We start from the raw sequence: 20,043 nt of genomic DNA on the forward strand, positions 1-20,043 counted from the left end.
GTTGTGGCTCACGGGCTCTAGAGCGCAGGCTCAGTAGTTGTGGCGCATGGGCTTAGTTGCTCCGCGGCATGTGGGATTGTCCTGGACCAGGGCTCAAACCCGTGTCGCCTGCATTCTTAACCACTGTGTCACCAGGGAAGTCCCAACCACAGTTTTTTAATGTGGGGTTTAATATCATCATTGTGACAAGTATCTGTTAAATGCTTAATATTTTAAAATACATAATTATCTCTATCTCAAAGTTTTTAGGTAATCTTTAAAATCCAGATTATAAAAAGTGTACACTACTATTAATTCCATAGATAATAAGGGGAAATGGGTGGGTTAGACTTAATAGGCCTAATTTTCCCATTTTTTTTTTAAACCAAAGTGACTATCAACACAGTGAAATTTAAAGAAAATAAGGAAATAATTTTCATGAGGATTATAGACAAAAGTGTATATGAGAAACCTATATCATTAGACATATAATTTTATGTTGTAAAAGGATTAAAAGTGAGAATACAGAAAAAGATACTTCCATTTTTAAAACTCTTATACAGAAATGAAACACAGATGACATAATCAACTGTAATATTACAAGTTAGTGAACTAATGAACCATAAAAATGAGAGCAAATAAGAAGGGGAAAAAAATCAACCAGATTTTCCAGAAATTCCTCAAATCTCTCCAAATCTTTCTGATTCCGAAGCCTAAGTTTTTAGCTATTACTCTATGCTTCCTTAGGTTCTGGAATCAGAAAGATTTGGATTCAAATCAGCTCTACTCCTTCACAGCTGTGTGCCCCTAAAGAATATGTTAATTAACTTTTCTAAGCCTCATGTTCCTCATAGGTAAAAATTGAGACAATGGTACCTAGTTTATACAGTTATGGTGATGATTAAATGAGATTATATATGCAAAGCACAAAAATGTGTAGCATGATGTAAACACTGGATAACTGTTCGCAGCATTTAGTACTATCCTACTAATCTTAGGGCTATAAAAGAACACAACCCAGCAATCATTAATATGGAAAGCAGAGTACCTCTGTCTGGTCTTTAAAACTTTTAATTCACCAATACTACACTTAAGAAACCTCTTGTTTGCTGAATATCCTTAGACTCAGAGAGTTAGGCATTCTAATACTTCATCTGCACACCATCCCTGTCCTTGAGTATGCAAGTCTAGCCAGGAAAGAAAATTACTAGCTACTATCAAGAAAAGTGATTTATTTTCCTTAGCCAGAACATACAAAATACTCACAGCTTACTAATTTTGTCTACAAACACAAACACACACACATACAATTTTTTTTTCTGAGAAGTAGCGGTATTTATTCATAGCCTCAAAGTATACCCCCACCAGATAATTAGTAATTACAAAGGATGAAATAATAACTTTACGGTGGAAAAACTTGGCAGATACCACATTAGCCAAATGATCAGAGTTATTAACATTAATAAGAAGACAAATCAACAGCATGTGCCTCCTGATGTGACACACGAAAAAGAGCACAATATTACTTATGCGATATTTTTGCCAAAAGTTTAGCACCTGAATCTAACCACAAGGAAATATTGGACAAAAATAAACTGAGGGGTTCTACAAAATAATTGGCCTGAGCTCTTAAAAAAAAAGTCAATGTCATGGAATACAAAGTCAGGAAAGATTTCACACTGAAGGAAATTAAAGAGACATGACACTAAACACAAACACGATCTTGAATTTTCTTTGCACTGCATTTGCATTTCCCAGGATATTACTGAAATAACTGGCAAAATCCGAATAGGTTCTGCATGAGGTAGGAGTCAATATTAATTATTTCTCATATAAATATCCAACTAACCCAGCTCCATTCACTATAAAGACTGTGCTTCCCCAACTGCTCCACAGTTCCATCTATGCTATAAATCCAATATCCACATATGTATGGATCTGGTTTGTTTTGTTTTATTTTAACAAGCAAATACAAATTTATTTCTCATCTCCCCTTGATTATACAAGTGGTAGCATAAAGTACAGATTTAGTGCTCCTGAATTTATTTTTCTTTTAATATTGTATCTGAATGGAGATTTTTCCATATCAGTAAGCAAAGCACTTTCTCAACTTTTCTTCCATCTCTCTCTCTCTCTCTCTCTCTCTCCTCTCTCTTCGCATACATGTCTTAATTTACTTATGTAGGGAAGGCAAAGCAGTAGGATATTTGATCACTATATGGCAAAAAATAAGATTGAATCTCTTCCTTATACCATACATTTTGAAACATTCCAAATAGATTAGAGATCTAACTGTAAAAACTGAAGCCACAGAAATAGAAGAATCATATATCTGATAAAAGGTTAATATCCAAACTACATAAAGAACTCATACAACTCAATAGCAAAAAACAATCCAACTAAAAAATGGGCAGAGAATCTGAGTAGATACTTTACTAAAGACATACAGATGATGACCAAGTGCATGAAAAGGTGCTCGACATCACTAATCACCAGGGAAATGCAAATCAAAACAACAATGAGATACCACCTCACACCTGTCAGAATGGCTATCATCAAAATGAAAACAAACAACAAGTGCTGGTAAGGATGGGGAGAAAAGGAAAGAAACCCTGGTGCACTGTTGGTGGGATTGTAAATTGGTGAAGGCACTATGAAAAACAATGGAGGTTCCTCAAAAAATTAAAAAAACAGAACTACTGTATGATCTATCAATTCCACTTCTGGGTGTTTATCTGAAGGAAAGGAAAACACTAACTCAGAAAGATATATGCACCCCCCATGTTCACTGCAGCATTATTTACAATAGCCAAGACATGGAAACAACTTAAATGTCCATTAATGAGTGAATGGATAAAGAAACTGTGGCATATATATACCATGGAATATTATTCAGCCATAAAAAAGGAAATCCTGCCATTGGTGACAACATGGATGAACCCTGAGGGCATTATGTTAAGTGAAGTAAGTCAGACAGAGAAAAACAAATACCATAAGATCTCACTTACATGTGGAATCTTAGAAACAAACAAAGAAACTCCTCATAGATACAAAAAACAGACTGGTGATTGCATAGACAGGGGTGGGGGATGGAGGATGGGGATAGGTAAAGATGTTCAAAAGGTACAAACTTCCAGTTATGTAATGTACATATAGGGATGTGATGAGCAGCATGGTGACTATAGTTAGTAACACTGTATTGTATATCTGAAAGTTGCTAAGAGTAAATCTTAAAAGTTCTCATCACAAGAAAAAATGAATGAATCAATCCTTTTATAACCAGGAAAAGACCTGAGTCAAAATGCATCAAGTTCCAGAATTAATTTTAAAAAAAAGATTAATAAATATGACTACATTAAAAATAAAATTTTTCATGGCAAAAAAAATCATACACACACATAAAAGACATTAGACAATCTGGTGAAATATATTTGCAACTTATCACACAAACGACTAATATCCACAATCCATAAACATATTTTTTAAATGAAGAAGAAAAAGACCAACAACTAGATTTAGGGAGTTCACAAAAAGAAATGCAAATGGACAGAAATGAAAGACATATATCTCTGAATTTACTTTATTATATAATTTTTACTTTGGAAAAAATATGTTTTACATAATTAAAATTTAAAAATCAAGGTAAAAAAGGCAATCTTTTCAGAGTTAATAACATTCCATAGTTTGTTTTATTATTATTAAACAAAAATAGAATTATAACAATGATTTTAAAATTTTTGCTTTTTTAATATATCTTTTTTTTTGCCTTTTAAAAAAATTTTAATTTTATATTGGAGTATATAGTTCAATGTTGTACAATGCTGTACAGGTGTACAGCAAAGCGATTCAGTTATACATATATCTATTCTTTTTCAGATTCTTTTCCCATATAGGTTATTACAGAATACTGAGTAGAGTTCCCTGTGCTATACAGTAGGTCCTTGTTATCTATTTTATATACAGTAATGTATATATGTTAATCCCAAACTTCTAATTTATCCCCCCCCCCTTTTTAAATGTATCTTATTGATCTTTCCAGCATATACAAACCTACGTTCTATCCTACAGCTGGGCGCTATTGCTTTAAATATTGAGGGGGGAAAAAGAAAACAATAAATCTATAAAATATATAGATAAATAAAATAAAAAAAAATAAAATATATAGATAAATAAAAACTATAAATCAAGCTGATAGCATAACCACACAAGAAAAAGTTACTTCAAATGACTTAGAAATTAGTATTTTGTCTGTACATCCCTAGTGGTATATATTCTAAGGACAAAAAGAAATTATAATTAGTACTAATATTGGTATTTAAAAAAAAGAATTGTAGTTATACTGTAGGTTATGCAAATAGTAATGCTGTTATTAATATCACTAGGAACCAAGATTTCCAGAATAAGAGAAAAAAGATGTAAATAACAAAAAAGTTAAGAAACAAAACATAACCTTACAATCTTATGTGTAAATTGCAAACACCAGTAAGAACTCAAGATCTTTCTCCTTAAAAAAAATATTTCCTAATCCTGTCCACTGGAATGGCCTATAAGCAATAATAGCACAGTAGCTATGGATACTCCTTAGCACCCAGATTGTGATGTCTAAATACCACTTCCCGTTAAATGGAACTACATGGAGAAATGGCTGATTCCAGGTACAGAGTGGAAAATGTACAAAATAAACCCAGGTCAACTTACTGTATCAGAAAGCAAAGGCATTATCAAAGACCACTTTGATCATGTTGAAGTACAATAGCCAACCTAAAGGGATTCTCACTAACCTAAAAGGAAGCAACTCGCATTGAAAAGAATGTCTGAAATGGGGCTTCCCTGGTGGCGCAGTGGTTAAGAATCCGCCTGCCAATGCAGGGTACACGGGTTCGAGCCCTGGTCTGGGAAGATCCCACACTTAGTTGCTCCACACTTAGTTGCAGTGGAGCAACTAAGCCTGTGTGCCACAACTACTGAGCCTGCACTGTAGAGCCCATGAGCCACAACTACCGAGCCCACACGCCACAGCTACTGAAGCCCGCGTGCCCTAGAGCCCATGCTTCACAACAAGAGGAGCCACCGCGATGAGAAGCCTGCGCACTGCAACGAAGACCCAACGCAGCCAAAAATAAAGAAAAAGAAATAAATTTAAAAAAGAAGAATGTCTGAAATGGAGTGAAATGCATCAAGTATATAAAAATCCATGAGATCATAATAACCACAACTTATCGGTCACCACTGGAAGTTGCTAGGGTATCAACTCATTTCTTTGAAGATTTATAAATAGGGAAGAATTAAGCATTCATCTTGCCAAACTATGTTTCAGGGTAACTAAACAGCTGATACTGGGAAAGTTTTTCTTTATAAAAACAACTTAGCTAATAAATCATAAGGAAAATTTTTGTGGTTTTTTAAAATCACTATTTCTCAGTACCTAATGAAATACTGGATTTAGGCAAGAATAATCACAGGTTTCAAAAATCATTAGGTGAAAGGCTATGGGGAACTTTACAATGACGGGGTCAGTCTACGGTTACCTGAACCCACTGATCAATTCTGACATAAAAAGAAAGACTACCAGCTATTTTGTGCCTCTATCTGAATGTTTTGTCTGCATAAAAACCAATGAAATTCTTTAAAAGACTTTCTCACTTAGTAGGAATTTTTAGGCAATTTTTACAGAAAGTATAATGGTAAACTGTTTTCAATTTTTATTTCTGAGTTCCATAAGGAAAATTCACATATTTATAAAGAACTTCAATCCTATTTTTATACTTAACTATTTTTCAAAAACAGTTTTAATTGATTTTAATCTTTCAATAATACTTACTGTGAATTCATCTCTTCTAGTAACTGTGTGAGCTTTCTCCAAGGATTATACTCAGAATCAATGCTGTAAAGCCGCATGTGCAAGGCTAATACATGGAACAGCTGATCTAAAAAAATTGAAGAAAAGGTAATTAGAAGGTTCACAAAATTTGTCCAGAACAATATTCAGGCAAAATTTCTAGCTAATTTATAAGGAAATGTTTCTTATCCTTATAATTATAATTCACCAAGTTTAAGTACCAAACTACTTCATGCTCTCTTTTAAGGTAAACTCTGAAATATATATCCAAATAAATTGTACTAGAATTTGGACTGTCCTTATGCTCAATCTTAATACAGGAATGGTTTGTTTTCTTCTGTCAGAGACCTACTTTTCCTTGGCTTTATGCTTCAGGCTTGGTAACTTGTACTTCTCACTATTGTGATCTCCTAACCAAAATTCACTATTATCTTCAATACCCTACTCTGAGTAATATGGACAATAACTTCCATATAAACCACTGTTAGGTGAATATCTTTCTTTACCTAATATTTTCTCCTAAATATTCATTAGATTTAATTGTGACTTCATCATCTTTTGATTCAACATGAAGAAAAAATAATGGAAATAAGATTATTTAAGAGGATTATTCTGGCTATTTTCATTTCTTCTACCTAAACCATGACAATAATCTACCAGTCTTAGCTTTCAATAAAATTCTGCTATGACATTTAGAAAGAAAATTTTGTTTAAAATTTTTAAATTATTTGGGAAAAAAAATCCTAAATTTTGCTTTCATATCACATGTGCATTTTCTGGTATAAATGACAAGGATCGGACTAAATTATTCTGCCACTAATACTCAAAATATTTGAATTAAAATGAATCAAAATTCACTTTCTAGAATGTTAGATAATACTTTTTTGACATGTGATTAAAACTAATTCTTAAAACCAGAAAGAAAAAAGCCAAATGACACGAACATATTGTTGTCACTCTCTAAATTAAAATATTCAAAACTAAACAATGTTTTGTTTCTCTGAGCAACTGACTTAGAAATTAACTATACTTTAGAATAACTTGAGATCCATCACTATGAGGAGGAAGAGTAATATTAGTGGTGGGAGTAGTTTGGGGAAGTTATTTGTAAGACATGAGAGCTATAAGATGAACAAAATAAATGTTCCACTCTGTGGGGCAGGGTAGAGGAAATGGGACTAACACTCTGTACCTACAACTGTTTCAATCTGGTGTCTCTATAACAAACAGAAGAATCTAAATACCTGATCCTGCTTCACCTTCTGTCTATAAGTCAATGTATAGTCTAAATCCTCTTAAAATTTCTTCATCCTATTAATGGTTAACACTAGCTGAGTATTTATTAGTGCCAAGCACTGCTTAATAATCACTTTATATGGATTATCTCAATTTATTTTCACAAAAATTCTACCAGGTAGGTAATACTGTTATCCCCAGTTTTGAGACAAGTTTCCCAAATTTTCAGTTTTTCTAGTAATCTGGTTCCATTGATAACACTAAGAACAAGAGACATTTTTAGCAGAGAAATAACATGATGAAAAATATATTGGTCATTTTTATTTTATTTCAATTCAATTACACATAAGAGACTTTTTTTATGAAGTATATAATTTATAACTTTTAAAAAAGTGTCTAAAACCTAAAAGTATTTTAAAAAAAAATTCCTCTAGCAGAAAATATTAAGATTAACTCAAGTTGCAAGTTGAGAAGTTTTGCATTCTTCTTATATAGGTTTTAAGTGAATCAAAGGGCTCTCTTTAATATCTCCTTTCAAGATGAAAGTCAATTAACTTGAAGTTCTGATTTAATCAAAAGCATAGACATTGCAATTTTACTAACCTGTTTTGCACTGAAACCATGGCCAGCATAAAAGTAATGTTATAATTTGCCTACTTTCGAAGCCTTTACCATAATTAAAGAAATACAAATGCTGAAGAAAACTTTTTTATCTTCTTATATTCCCTCATTCTACACATGAGGAAATAGGCCCAGAGAAAGGAAGTACCTTGCCAGGTCACCCTAATATTTACGGGAAAAGCTAAGAACAGAATTCAAGATTTCCTACTTGTTAGTTATTTCTACCACTCCAGTTCTCCTTGGGGTTTTTATGATGAAAAGAAAAGTATAAAATTCCTTTTGTAACACACACACCCCTTTCCATTCCTATGAAAAGCTGAGATTGTAACCCTGCAGCATCTTCTAAAGCTATAAATATAATAAATAACAGGAGTCTTTGGTATTGGTTTTAACTAGAACTGAAGGATGATAACATATCTAATGAGGTACATCTACCTTTCAAAAACAATGCTGGAAACTGCAGATAACTTCAACAGGAAAAACAATAGGCCAAATAACAATCAATACTTTTCACTATGTTTATATAATTCACTGTGTTTTTAAAATTTAGTCTGAGACCTATCAGTAAGAATGAACTCTAATATTTATTTAGCAACAAAAATATCTTTGAGGGAATTCCCTGCTGGTCCAGTAGTTAGGACACTGCGCTCTCACTGTCAAGTGCCCGGGTTTGATCCCTGGTTGGGGAACCAAGATCCTGCATGATGCGTGGGATGGCCAAAAAAATAAAAAATGATAATAATAAAATAAATACCATTCTCTAATAAAGGAATCAGGGCTTTAAAAAAAATCTTGTATACTAAACACATACTGACAGTAGCAGACATAGGATGAAGAGAACCTTTGATCATATCAAAAAGTTAAAGACTAAAAAATAATAGAAAAATGTATTAAACACCAACTATGTTCATGACATTTTAAAAGTTGAAAAGCAATTATACCAAGAAAGCATATTACTAAACTTTTGAATAATAACAGCAAAAGGAATAGATAATTTTTTTTGAATGACACATTTTAAAGTTCTAAAGTTTAGACCTACGTTTATAAAAGGGTTTAGAAATGAGAAACATCATTAACTTATAGGTGTGCTGTGATTTCAATAAACAGGCACCACTGCCTAGTAGGACCCAGGAAGTCCTGGATTTGAATCCAAGCTCTGTACTAGCCATGGGTCCTTGGGCAAATTACCTTAGTTTTATTATCTGCAAAACAGGGATAATACCAACTTTCTGGGCTGGTTTTTTTGTTGTTGTTGTTGTTGTTTTTTCTGGGCTGTTTTAAGTGATAGTAGTTATGGTAATAGCATACATCTGTAGTACGTAGACAGTGTGTTTATATACATGTACATACATATATGGTTTCTAAGGATAAATTCCAAATAATAAATTTAATATTTATAAATGAGATAATACAGCTAAATTAGAGATTATGACTACATTAGACACATTAGGTCTCCACATAAAACTACCACTCTATACAAAATATTAACATATATTTTTAACCTATTCTCTCTCCTCCCCTGAACTTTTGGTATCACTCTTCCTTGGTTCTCCCCCAGCTTCTTCTCAATTACTTGTAAGTGTTCTTCTTCCTCTACCGAACTCTAAAAGGTGGCATTCTCCATAAGAAAGGAAAAGGGATCCCTCTGAGCCCTCCTTCCCTCTCATTCTGCACACGCTACTTCACATAAGCTCAACTTCCACTTCTACCTGTAAGTTTACAATTCACAAATTTTTCTAGCACTTCAGATGTTTGACAGGCACCACAAAGATCAATATATCCAAAACTAAATTGATTATATAGCCCAGCCTAGCTCCAATATTCATTTCCTCTTATAATTCCATCTGAGTGAATGACATCACTGCCCATGCAAACATCCAAGGAAAAACTTGGGAGTCATCTCCCACATTCTTGCCCTCCATAGCCAGTTGATTACCAATCCTATTGGTTCTGCCTCCTATGACCCCTCTTCTACTCTACTCCACCCCTACATCATTTCTCAATTAGATTACTCAACAATGTCCTCATTCAGTTTTATGTCTTTTGTTTCACCCCCTTCCAATTCCTCTAAACAATAAATCTATTCATATTATCTCATAAATGGTTGGTGAACCACTGAAAGAACAGGCATAGAAAGCGCTTCATGAGATAACCCCTATCTTCTTTTTCTGGTTTATTACTTAACCTTCTTTCCTCCCTTTACTTTATTTAGCAACTATTCACTAATGTGTCATATTGTCTCGCTCTGCCTTTGCAAGATGTTCTCTCAGCCTAGAATAGCATCTTGTTGTTCTCCAGGCAAACCTGATTCATCTTTCAAGAGCCAGTTCAAGTGCTCCTCTGTAAATTTTTCTCTAATACCGCACCTGAGACAGATGTGATCATCCCTTGCTTTACGCATTCCCTACACTTGAGTTACCTTTATTTTAGCACTTCTAATACAGCCCTGTAATTATTTTTCACTTTTCCTCTCCTATGAGACAGTGAAATCTCTCTGAAAAAGACAACTGTTTCTTTTCCTCTTTGTAATTCCCAGGCTAGCACAGTGCTTGACATTTAATAGGATTTTTTTAAGCATGCTTAATACTGTATGAATATGTCAACAATCCTAGTTTTTTAAATCATATAATATAAGCCTAAAATTCATGATGGATTTATACTCTTCCTTTTCTGCTGTAATGACATATTGGCTTAGTAACCAAGAAAGAGGCCAGTTAACTAGCCCTAATTTCACTGCCCCAAAGACAGTGACCTCTCAACTCTAACTACTAAAGTAGTGCTTGACTTACTTGCTCCCACTATCTTCTTCCCCATGTTGGTTGCCGTGACAACTCATCTGGGACAATGAACTCTATTTTCTGCAATACCTAATCAAATTCTTTACAGCTGGGACAAGTCTAAGGTATTATAATGTACTTAATCACAAGAGAAACACATCATTACTAAAACAGAAAACACCATTGAAAGACTAATTTGTCGTTGAAAAAAACCAAAGATTTAAATATAAGAACTGTCAGCTGGAACAAAAAGGTAAGATTTAGCAATCTCTTCTATCTGTATCAATATTAAAGTAAGACTATCATACCAAAAAAATCTATAAAATAAAAACATAACTCCAACTTCATTGTAAAATTAAGAGTTTTACACGTATGGCTATGAATACCATACACACACACGAAACACCGTTATGCCAATTTTTATGCCTTGGGGAGTATCCACTTAAGGAAATTGAACACAAAGTTGTTACATATGTTTTTGTTATATATGTTTTTCATGACATATTTTTCAAAAATGCTTTCGAAACAGATGTTTACTGAGCTCAGTACCAGGTTGGAAATTCTGCGTCTCTGTCAGTCATTTCTAAACATGTAAGAGTTCTAAACAGGCAGATTATTTCTTAGTATAACGCTCATACTGGTTATTAAGACAGAAATACATATTAAAGGAAAGACTTATCCTAAAGACGTTTATAAACTGGTTCTGTCTAAAATTGCACCACTGTTAAAATTTACCTAAGGTAAACTTAACTGGGTCTGCATTTCCAGATCATTCAAAATTTTAGTTCTATCAGTGCAGTTATCACTGATTAAATACTTGTCAATGAAAAAAATTTCAACTAGCCAAATGACTCTCTAAATTACCATGAAAAAAAATTTTCAATTTCTCTATAACTTATTAATAATCAAAGTAAGGAAATGGTTCTGACCCATTTATCCTAGGGTGAATATAATTGGTGTGGATATACACCTCTCACAGCAGAGTCAGCTTCCCCTGTTCCTCTACACAGTCCTGAGAAATTACCTGTGGAAAGATGGAGGGAACTCCCAAGTGAGAACCTGAAAACTTTTTTCAGCTCCTGCTGAAAAAAGGAGCTGCCCTGCCCTAAGCCAAGCAAGATCTCAGGACCCCTACGCCCTGACAGTGGAAATTATTATCTGTGGGACTTAGTTCCTGGAATAACCACACCATTAACACAGGAAGGCCTAGTTACCTGGGCCACAAAGCACAGGACCTGCAGAAAAACTTTAAAGAATAGCTGAAGCCACTCTTCTTAGCTCAAAATCTTAAACCACACCTCTAACCCAGGCCAACCCAAATTAACAATGTATTTTGTTCCCAATAAATAAGCTATATCAGTCTTTGGGAATAAATCCCATTCTGTCCTTCTAACTCCATCTTTTAACAGGTCAAACTTAAGTTTTGTTAAGTGCTTTTTTAAAAAAAAGACTAGGCTGAAAAATTAACTTTTATCTTGCTTCTGGTCTCCTCACCCACCCCCAATTTGATGATGGTAGTATTGAAGTAGTAGAAACAGTAATGTTGAGGTTTACAGTCTATGAAGACTTGAACATACATTGTAAAACTGAGTTCTTACAACAATCCTCTGGTTGGATACTATGAAAAACAGAATCCATGAGATTAAATAAGCTTGCCATTAAACTATCTGCCCACTCATGAAGAGTTGAGTCTGAAGGCAATTTCTACATTTTTATATTAACTTATGTACTTTGACCACTATAATAATTAGTGGCCAAATCTTCTTCTTGTTATGGGGTAACAAAAAGAACAAAAGTTGTGATCCAACCTATTTGTAGAATTCATAGTTTTTTAAATCTGAAAAGGACCTTACTAAGCCATGGATATCAGAATTTTACCACTGTTAAAGAATAAGGTTAGACTACTTAATAGCAATTTTGTGATATTAAACAATATCTTTATGAAGCCTTACTGCAGGGTGAAATTAACATCAAAATAATTTTCTCTAACTCTGAATTCTCCAAAAATTCATTCTTTGAGCAACTAAAACTACTTTGAGCTGTATGCTGCATGCACACATCTAAGCTGGATTGCTTTCTATGAATAACAAACACAGGGGGCAGTTTTCCAGTGTGCATCATTTCTTGAAAAGATCATATATTATGTCAAAATTAAGTTGAAGCACCTCAAATGAAAATGTCAAAGCAAGGGTTTGCCTCAACCTTTCTTGACTAAAGTTTAATTTTTATCTCTATAAAATCATGAAATCCATTTGTGATATGAACTTTGGCTCCTTAGTTAAACTACAGTAATAAGCAGAAAGCTCAGACTCAAAGATATAGAAAGATGTTGATCTAACTAAAGATAAGTTTCTAAAAATTATCCTCCAATATTAATGATTTATCAATGACACCTCTTCCTCCCACCCCCACCCCAGCCACTGGTTTCAACAATTTCTGCTTGAGAAATACACTAAGAATATCATGGCAAAAAGTGCTGAAAGCCTGTGAACTTCACTGGAATCTATGGCATTCCATGTCTATTTTCAAATCACTTGAATGAAGAAATTGAGTAACTTTAATAAAACATTCTTAATAAAAAGTTATGCCTTCAATTTTTGCATCTGCTTTGTCCTACATCTGTTGCTAACCAAGTTGGTGGTACTTATCAGTATATATACCAATTTGTAACAAAAACTCCAAATTCACTCATCTTTCAAAACCTTGTTCAAATGCCATGTCCGCCAAAAGCTTCACTGATTTTACAAGCTAGATATGATCCCAAACCTCCAAATTTTCTAGAACTTTATCCATACCCCACTTTAGAACTTAACACTTTCTATCTTACAATAAATTATCTAGAATCAGTCTTATCTGCTGAATACAAGGTCCTTAATACCTGACCTTCCAGTGAATAAAGAGGAGGTCCACAGCTCGGACCTAGGAATCAGGAGCAGAGCTGCATGTGCAAGCTGATGAGATGGCTCACACCAGGGGCAAGGGGGAACCAGCCAGCAAACTGGTGAAAAATAAAGGAGAACCAACTGGTATCCAAGGAAGAAGGAATGAGGACTTGAGAAAATGTCTGAAGGAGTGGCCCAAAACAAAAACAGAATTCACAGTGAAAGGCTGGCAAAAGAAAATAGGCAAGATAACAGGAAGGATAGCATGGGAGATCCTGGAAATATTCCAAGGCAATAGTGTGCAGTAGGATATCCTTGACTAAGCCCAGGGGTGAAAGTTTTTAAAGGTTCTGCATCTTTTGGGACACTTAAGGGCAAGAGATATGTCTTACATAACTGAATTTAATGTCAGAGAACTGGGTTCAATTGAAAGCTTTGACATTTTCCAACTATATGACTTGGCAATGCAATCACTCTGAATTCCAGCTTCCTTTTCTAAGAAAAAGAGATAACACCTATTAACATGGTCATTCTAAAGACTAAATAATTTACGTGAAAGTACTTTATAAACTTTAAAACTACAAACGTAAGGTATTATTAAAATACCATAGTATGCTGCTATGTGAATTAATTTTGCTCATTTTTACTGTGGAAAATTTCCCAGACATATATTTAGGAATGAACTTTTACTCTGATTGGATACTGGTCGGTTTATCTCAATACTTCAAAAATTTGTTTGAATATGGAAGTGCTGAATGGCATTATTCAACAACAATTTGATTTCTCAGTATAAATTTGGCCAGTAATATTTTCTGCTTTTATTGTTGTAAATAGGTCAATCTTGTGCCCTGCCCCACCCCCACTGTGTGTGTGTGTGTGTGTGTGTGTGTCCATCCATAATTATCTATCGGGCATTACGCAAGCCATTCAAGACAAAATTTATTAAATTTTTTCTCAACTAAACTTCAATTTCATCAGGCATTTGTGATGGAACATTACTCCAGAAGTGTAACTTCCATTACCATTTGCTTAATTAGTGGAGCATTTTCTCATTCTCTTTCACCAAAATATTATGAAAAAGAGAAAAGACATTTTAAAAATGATATATTTAAGAGGCCATAGAAAGTAATGAATGGGAAAAGGAAAATACTGACTTATGAATAGGCTCTAGAGAAAAAGAGAAATTTTTGTTTACTAATACCATTAGAGTTCTACTGGAAAATGAAAAAAATGAGATATTTGATCTAAGATCCTATGAAACACCTTCAATATGCTCTTGCATTAAACTTAAATTAGGTTTGAGTTAGGCTTGAGTAAATAACAAGTACATTAAGTTTATACACTTGCAAAATAGTGGGATTTCATAGAATATATAACATTCTGCATACATGATTTATAGAGCTCTTTTATAAATAATTAGGATAAATAATGTGTAAGTAACTGAACAATACATCATATGAAAACTAAAATCAAAAAAATCATGTACAACCTAAATACATAAAATTTTTTATTTGTCAATCATACCTCAATAAAGCTGGGGGGAAAAAGAACTAACATAACTGATAAGGAAAAAAAGAAAACTAAAAACAGTATTAACTTATATTTAGGATAAGCTTCATCACAACCTCTTCTATACTGGCACATTGAAATCTCTTATTCACTAAAGGGGAAAATAAAAAGAGAAGTCTGGAAGTAACTATCAATTTAATAATTTAAAATTGACGGTGATAATTGAAGTGGCTGCTGCTAGACTTTTACTACTATTTTTAGCATTCTAGTTAAGTTCATCATTTACAAGCCTCTGTATAAATTTAAATTTAGCTTACAGGGAGGAAAAAGTAGCTTTCTAGCATAAAACTAAAATTCCTTTACTAAACACTTTCTAACATAACACTTTCTAGAATATTATCAGCCAATGCCAAACAACAAATTAACAAGAAAGGATAATTATCTAAGTGAAATTATAGTTTCTGCCAATTCAAACAGACTACAAGCTAAAACTCCTATTTATCAACAACTTCTATAAAACATACTATATCACTGGGTACAAGTAGGGTTTAAGTACATACATCAAGGGGTCAGTAAATACTGAATACTCAGTGAAAAATAAATTCCAAAACCTTAAATTTCCAAGAACAAAGTGATAACACAAAATAAAATATCAAAATCTAGTACAACTAGTAAGAATTTTAAAAGTAACTTGGTTAAATTTCACATAAGTTCATATCTTTATGTTAGAAATTTCAAGGTGTTTTTGATCAGTCCTTTGCTCTGAAATCATTCCAAAATTACATATATATCTTCTTAAAATAACACATATTTTTGAAAAACTAATATATATTGATAATTTTAAATAATTACTAATATTTTTAGCATTTAAGAAAATATATTCATTTTTCAAAAAATACATTATGTTTTAAACAATTTTTATTTCCCATATCAATCACATTAGGAAATATTTTAACTCCATTGATTTGGGACCAATAATTAACTGTACATGACATTAAATAATATTACCCCTAGTATTCACATTAATTCTCTAAACAATGACTACACAGTGATAGCATCAAAACCATGCTCATGAAAAATCTACTTTAAGTTCCAAATGATACTTCTCAGAAATATACCCTTACAAAAAGTACTGTAGAATCATGCTCAGTTTACAATATAAAGCATATTCGTAAATAAAAGTAAACATCTACAATTTTAATACATTTGTGCACATCAAAATACAGTACAAATGCCTTCACTGATTAACAGCAGCTATTTATATAGCAATCTGTAGGTGACACGAATTGTCTTCATAAAAATTTTCTTAAGTCCAGACAACATAAAAATTCTTTAAAAGAATTTAAGTTTGAGGAAAATTTTTTATCATTGAGAATAATATACTGTTTTAATTTTGAACCAACGTAATTCTGTTAATTACTATGACATTTATTTACTGACCAATTATAGTATAGAAAGAGCTAAATGTTCATGATTCTTCTAAGATTAACCATTTAAAGCATATAATCACTATTAAAATTGATTATACAAAACATAAAAAGAATTTGAAAATACAACAAAAGACCACTTTGCCTATATATGCTTTCAAAATGAAATAGTCAGAAATTTTTAAAAATTTAGCACTGCTTAAGACTTACTTAAACAAGACCTTTTACCAGCTGTGCTTGCACCACCTGAACATAAATTCCCTCCTCGATGAATTAATTCAAGTTCCAAATTGGTTCTGTAAGCAAAGCATTAAAAAATATCTCAGTCATTAGATTGAAGTAATATTATTTGTTTTATTGATATGTCTGAATAAACCTAAAGTTCTTCAACTTTATTATTTGAAAAATTATAGTTTATGCAATATCAGTAATAATCATATTTTATCTGATACTTAGAAAGTTAAAAGGGGAACAGTTTATCTACCCTTACTTATATGTTCATATTTATACCTGCAAAACTGCACACGTCACAGTGTAATTGTTGCAAAATCCTAGATGTTGGCAAATACTAAAAACTAGGCCTTAAGGAAAAAAATTGCAACACATTTCAAAAACCCGCATATGAATCTGATGAAAGAATCTGTACTCTGGCAGCCACTGATTAGGTGGTTACTGGCATATAACACACAAGGGCATACCAATTTTTCTATCAGAGAAATGGTTATCACTCACTGGAGCTTAGATGGCATCTAGAAACCAATATTAAGAAACAAAATCACTAACATCAAAGTGGCTATAAACAACACATATAATTAAACAGCAGTCTCCTTTATAGACTTCTAAAATTACAGTTTTATTAAAATACATTGTATAACTATTAACACTGCTAAACAACAATATTGTTCAAATAGATTTGAAATTATATTTAGCGATTATTAGTTTACAGAATAGCAATAATTAGTAAATTGACATTTCAAAAATCAAATTGATGCAGAATCTAAAGATTTACTCAAAAGCAGTAACAGTAAAATAGCCAATCAATTTTGACAAAATAATAAATGAAAATTCTGAGTGACTGTGTGTATTTTTATTTCAACAGTATTAATAAACTTAAACACACCTTTATTTGCCACAACTAAAACTGAATAAACTAGTTTATACCCAAGATATGTATATATGACACTAATAGTGAGATATCCCCCATCTTAAAAATAAATAAATAAAAGGCAACATTTCAAGCTTACTCTTTACAAGTGAATTCAGGAAAGAATAGAACCCTATTTTATTTAAAACAAAACATTTTGAGCTGGTTTTGCTTGTATTTTGAACACAGAATGTTTTGAAATGTTATTTTCATATATTTACTTATAAATGCAAACTGTTAAAAATATTAATATTTCTAAATCTGTATATTTGCCACCCATTTCTAAAGGAATGCTTTAATCCTCTCTGCTCAGGAGGGAGAAAAAGCAATTTAACATTGATAATGTTCCTGCTCAGAGCTCCATCTGGTTGCTGCTGATAAGGGCATCTGTGTGACAAGGGAATTTTCCACCCTTCAGGTGATTTGCATTGCTCACTGAACTTCTAAAAACCTACCAGCAAGGAAGCAGGGACAAGGATTTCATATTAGTGGACAGAAAGCGAGCGGAGACCAGCATGTGTTCCTTCATCAAGGGAATATAAATGAGATCAATACATTTTGTTTTCACAAATCTTCTGTTGCCTAATCTGTAGAAAAAAATTAATGGCTATATTCTCTTATAAAAACTAAGATTTCCTAGATAGTACTTTTAAAAGAGCTAACCAGAAACGCGATTAATTCTTACAAATGAACGTCAGAACCAGAATGTCAACTTTTATTTCAGCATAATTTGCAAAAATATTCATTAAAATATAAATACAATAACAAGTCTATTTATTTAATCATCAAATAAGATACTTTAAAGGATGATAAACATGTTACCAGAAATTTGATTTTAAAAAATACTTGAAAGAAAACTACCAAATGTAATTAATTACTTCAGATTATGGTTGGAAGATCTCCTGTACAACATTCCTTCTGAGTTAAAAAAACAAAACTACCTATCCAAAAGGTTTGTATAATATCTAGGATTTAAAAAATCAATATGTCAGAAACCCTAGCCATCAGCTTCTCCTTATTTAATTTATAACAAAATTGGCCCTTTAAGTCTTGCTAGAGAAATGAACACACAAATGTGTCACATGCCCCATGTCTGCTTTTCCCTCACTGTTGAAATCGTAACGCAATATTCTGTTTCTGCCCTCCTGAATGGATGATATAAAAATTAAGATGTATTGGGAGCAGAAGTTTTCCAAGCCTTTTTGTTCTTGGAGAAAAGTAGACTCAACTTTCTATATTTTCTAACACAAACACATTCAAATTAGTTTGGACGGGGAATAAAGAAGAAGAGAAAATCTCTACATTTGAAAGAAAGATTGCTTAAAGCCTATCATGGTGGCCACTTAGATATACCCATATAAAAACTCCTCCAACTATGCTCCAGTTTCTTTTTGCTTGACCAAGTATGCCTTCTACCCCTCATTTGGCACTAACTTATATTTTTAGAGCTATAATTTGAAAAACAAACGTGTATAAACACACACACACAGTATAGCGTGGGTTCAAGTCCTGAGCCTACCCCTACTAGATGACCAATTAATTCAATTTCTCAGAGAAGAAAAGATCTTCATCCATACCATGGCCTGGCCTATATTATCGAATACTCAGCTCAAGCTCTAACTCCTCCAAGAGTTAAGGAGAACTAACTCCCTTTTCTTGGAAAAGGAAAGAAGTGCTTCTACACACTTTATATTTCAATTTGCTCATCTTCCCTTTTGAAGTTCTATAGCACTTTCTCAATATGATATATCTATTTAAAATATATGTATTTTTAAAATATTTATATTTTTAAATATTTTATATATTTTAAAAAATTATATTGTTTTATACAGATTGATGTATATTAGTTTTGTCTCTCCAACTAAACTGTAAATTCCTGAAGACCAGGGACCATTTCAGATGCAGCTTCTATATCCCTGATGGTACCTAGGAAAGTGTTCAAACAATTCCCAGGACCTGAACACCTCTTTGTTTTGATATGTAGCCAGTGATAAGATTCTCTAATCCCTGCAGTTTATTATCATTATCTTGTTGACCCTTCCTTTAGTTTTAAAAAGGATTCATTATTTGGTGTTTTAGCAAGCATTCTTCTTATTTTAAATATAATTAGTTTATAAAGTTTAAACTTATAATGCAACTGATGTATAAAGCAAGCTGCATTCACTCTACTGAACAGTTTACCCACTTATGACTTAAAGATGTCTCTTCATCTACATCTCAGTTACTCACATTTCAACTTCTTTCCATTTCCATGTTTCTCACATATACAGGCTAAGTGCTACTTACTAATAACTCTAGGCTATATATAACTTGGGTCCAAAATCTTTGGAGAAATCAATTACTCAAATTAGTGTGATTCATTGTTTCAATAATGAAATAATGAATTGGCACTGAAGTGAAAAAGCTTTCTTCTCCAAAATTAATTTTCCATAATCCATTTGAATGACTGATATTTACAATAGAATGTTTTTTGGAAATACAGTAAAACTTGAATATAGTAATTTTGATTAATTTTAATGCGACAAAAAGATCATTCCAACAATTTCTTCTTTGCTGCCCTCAGAAAATCCTCCAAGGCTTCACCTTGCAAATAAAATTAAATACAAAGAGATACATATTGTCCTACCAA

General features: G+C 32.6%; 1 protein-coding gene across 3 annotated transcripts in view; it reads right to left on the reverse strand.

Annotated features, from left to right (window-relative positions):
* Positions 1–20,043, reverse strand: part of UBR3 (ubiquitin protein ligase E3 component n-recognin 3) — a 230,900-nt gene that overhangs the window by 44,710 nt on the left and 166,147 nt on the right. For all 3 annotated transcript variants that reach the window (XM_060152671.1, XM_060152670.1, XM_060152669.1), the window contains 2 exons: positions 16,481–16,566; positions 5,801–5,906 (listed from right to left, as the gene is read on the reverse strand). In XM_060152671.1, the coding sequence (XP_060008654.1) occupies positions 5,801–5,906; positions 16,481–16,566 (192 nt within the window). The remainder of the gene's footprint in view (positions 1–5,800; positions 5,907–16,480; positions 16,567–20,043) is intronic.

The sequence above is a fragment of the Lagenorhynchus albirostris genome, chromosome 6 (genome assembly GCF_949774975.1).
Source record: "Lagenorhynchus albirostris chromosome 6, mLagAlb1.1, whole genome shotgun sequence".
NCBI lineage: Eukaryota > Metazoa > Chordata > Mammalia > Artiodactyla > Delphinidae > Lagenorhynchus > Lagenorhynchus albirostris.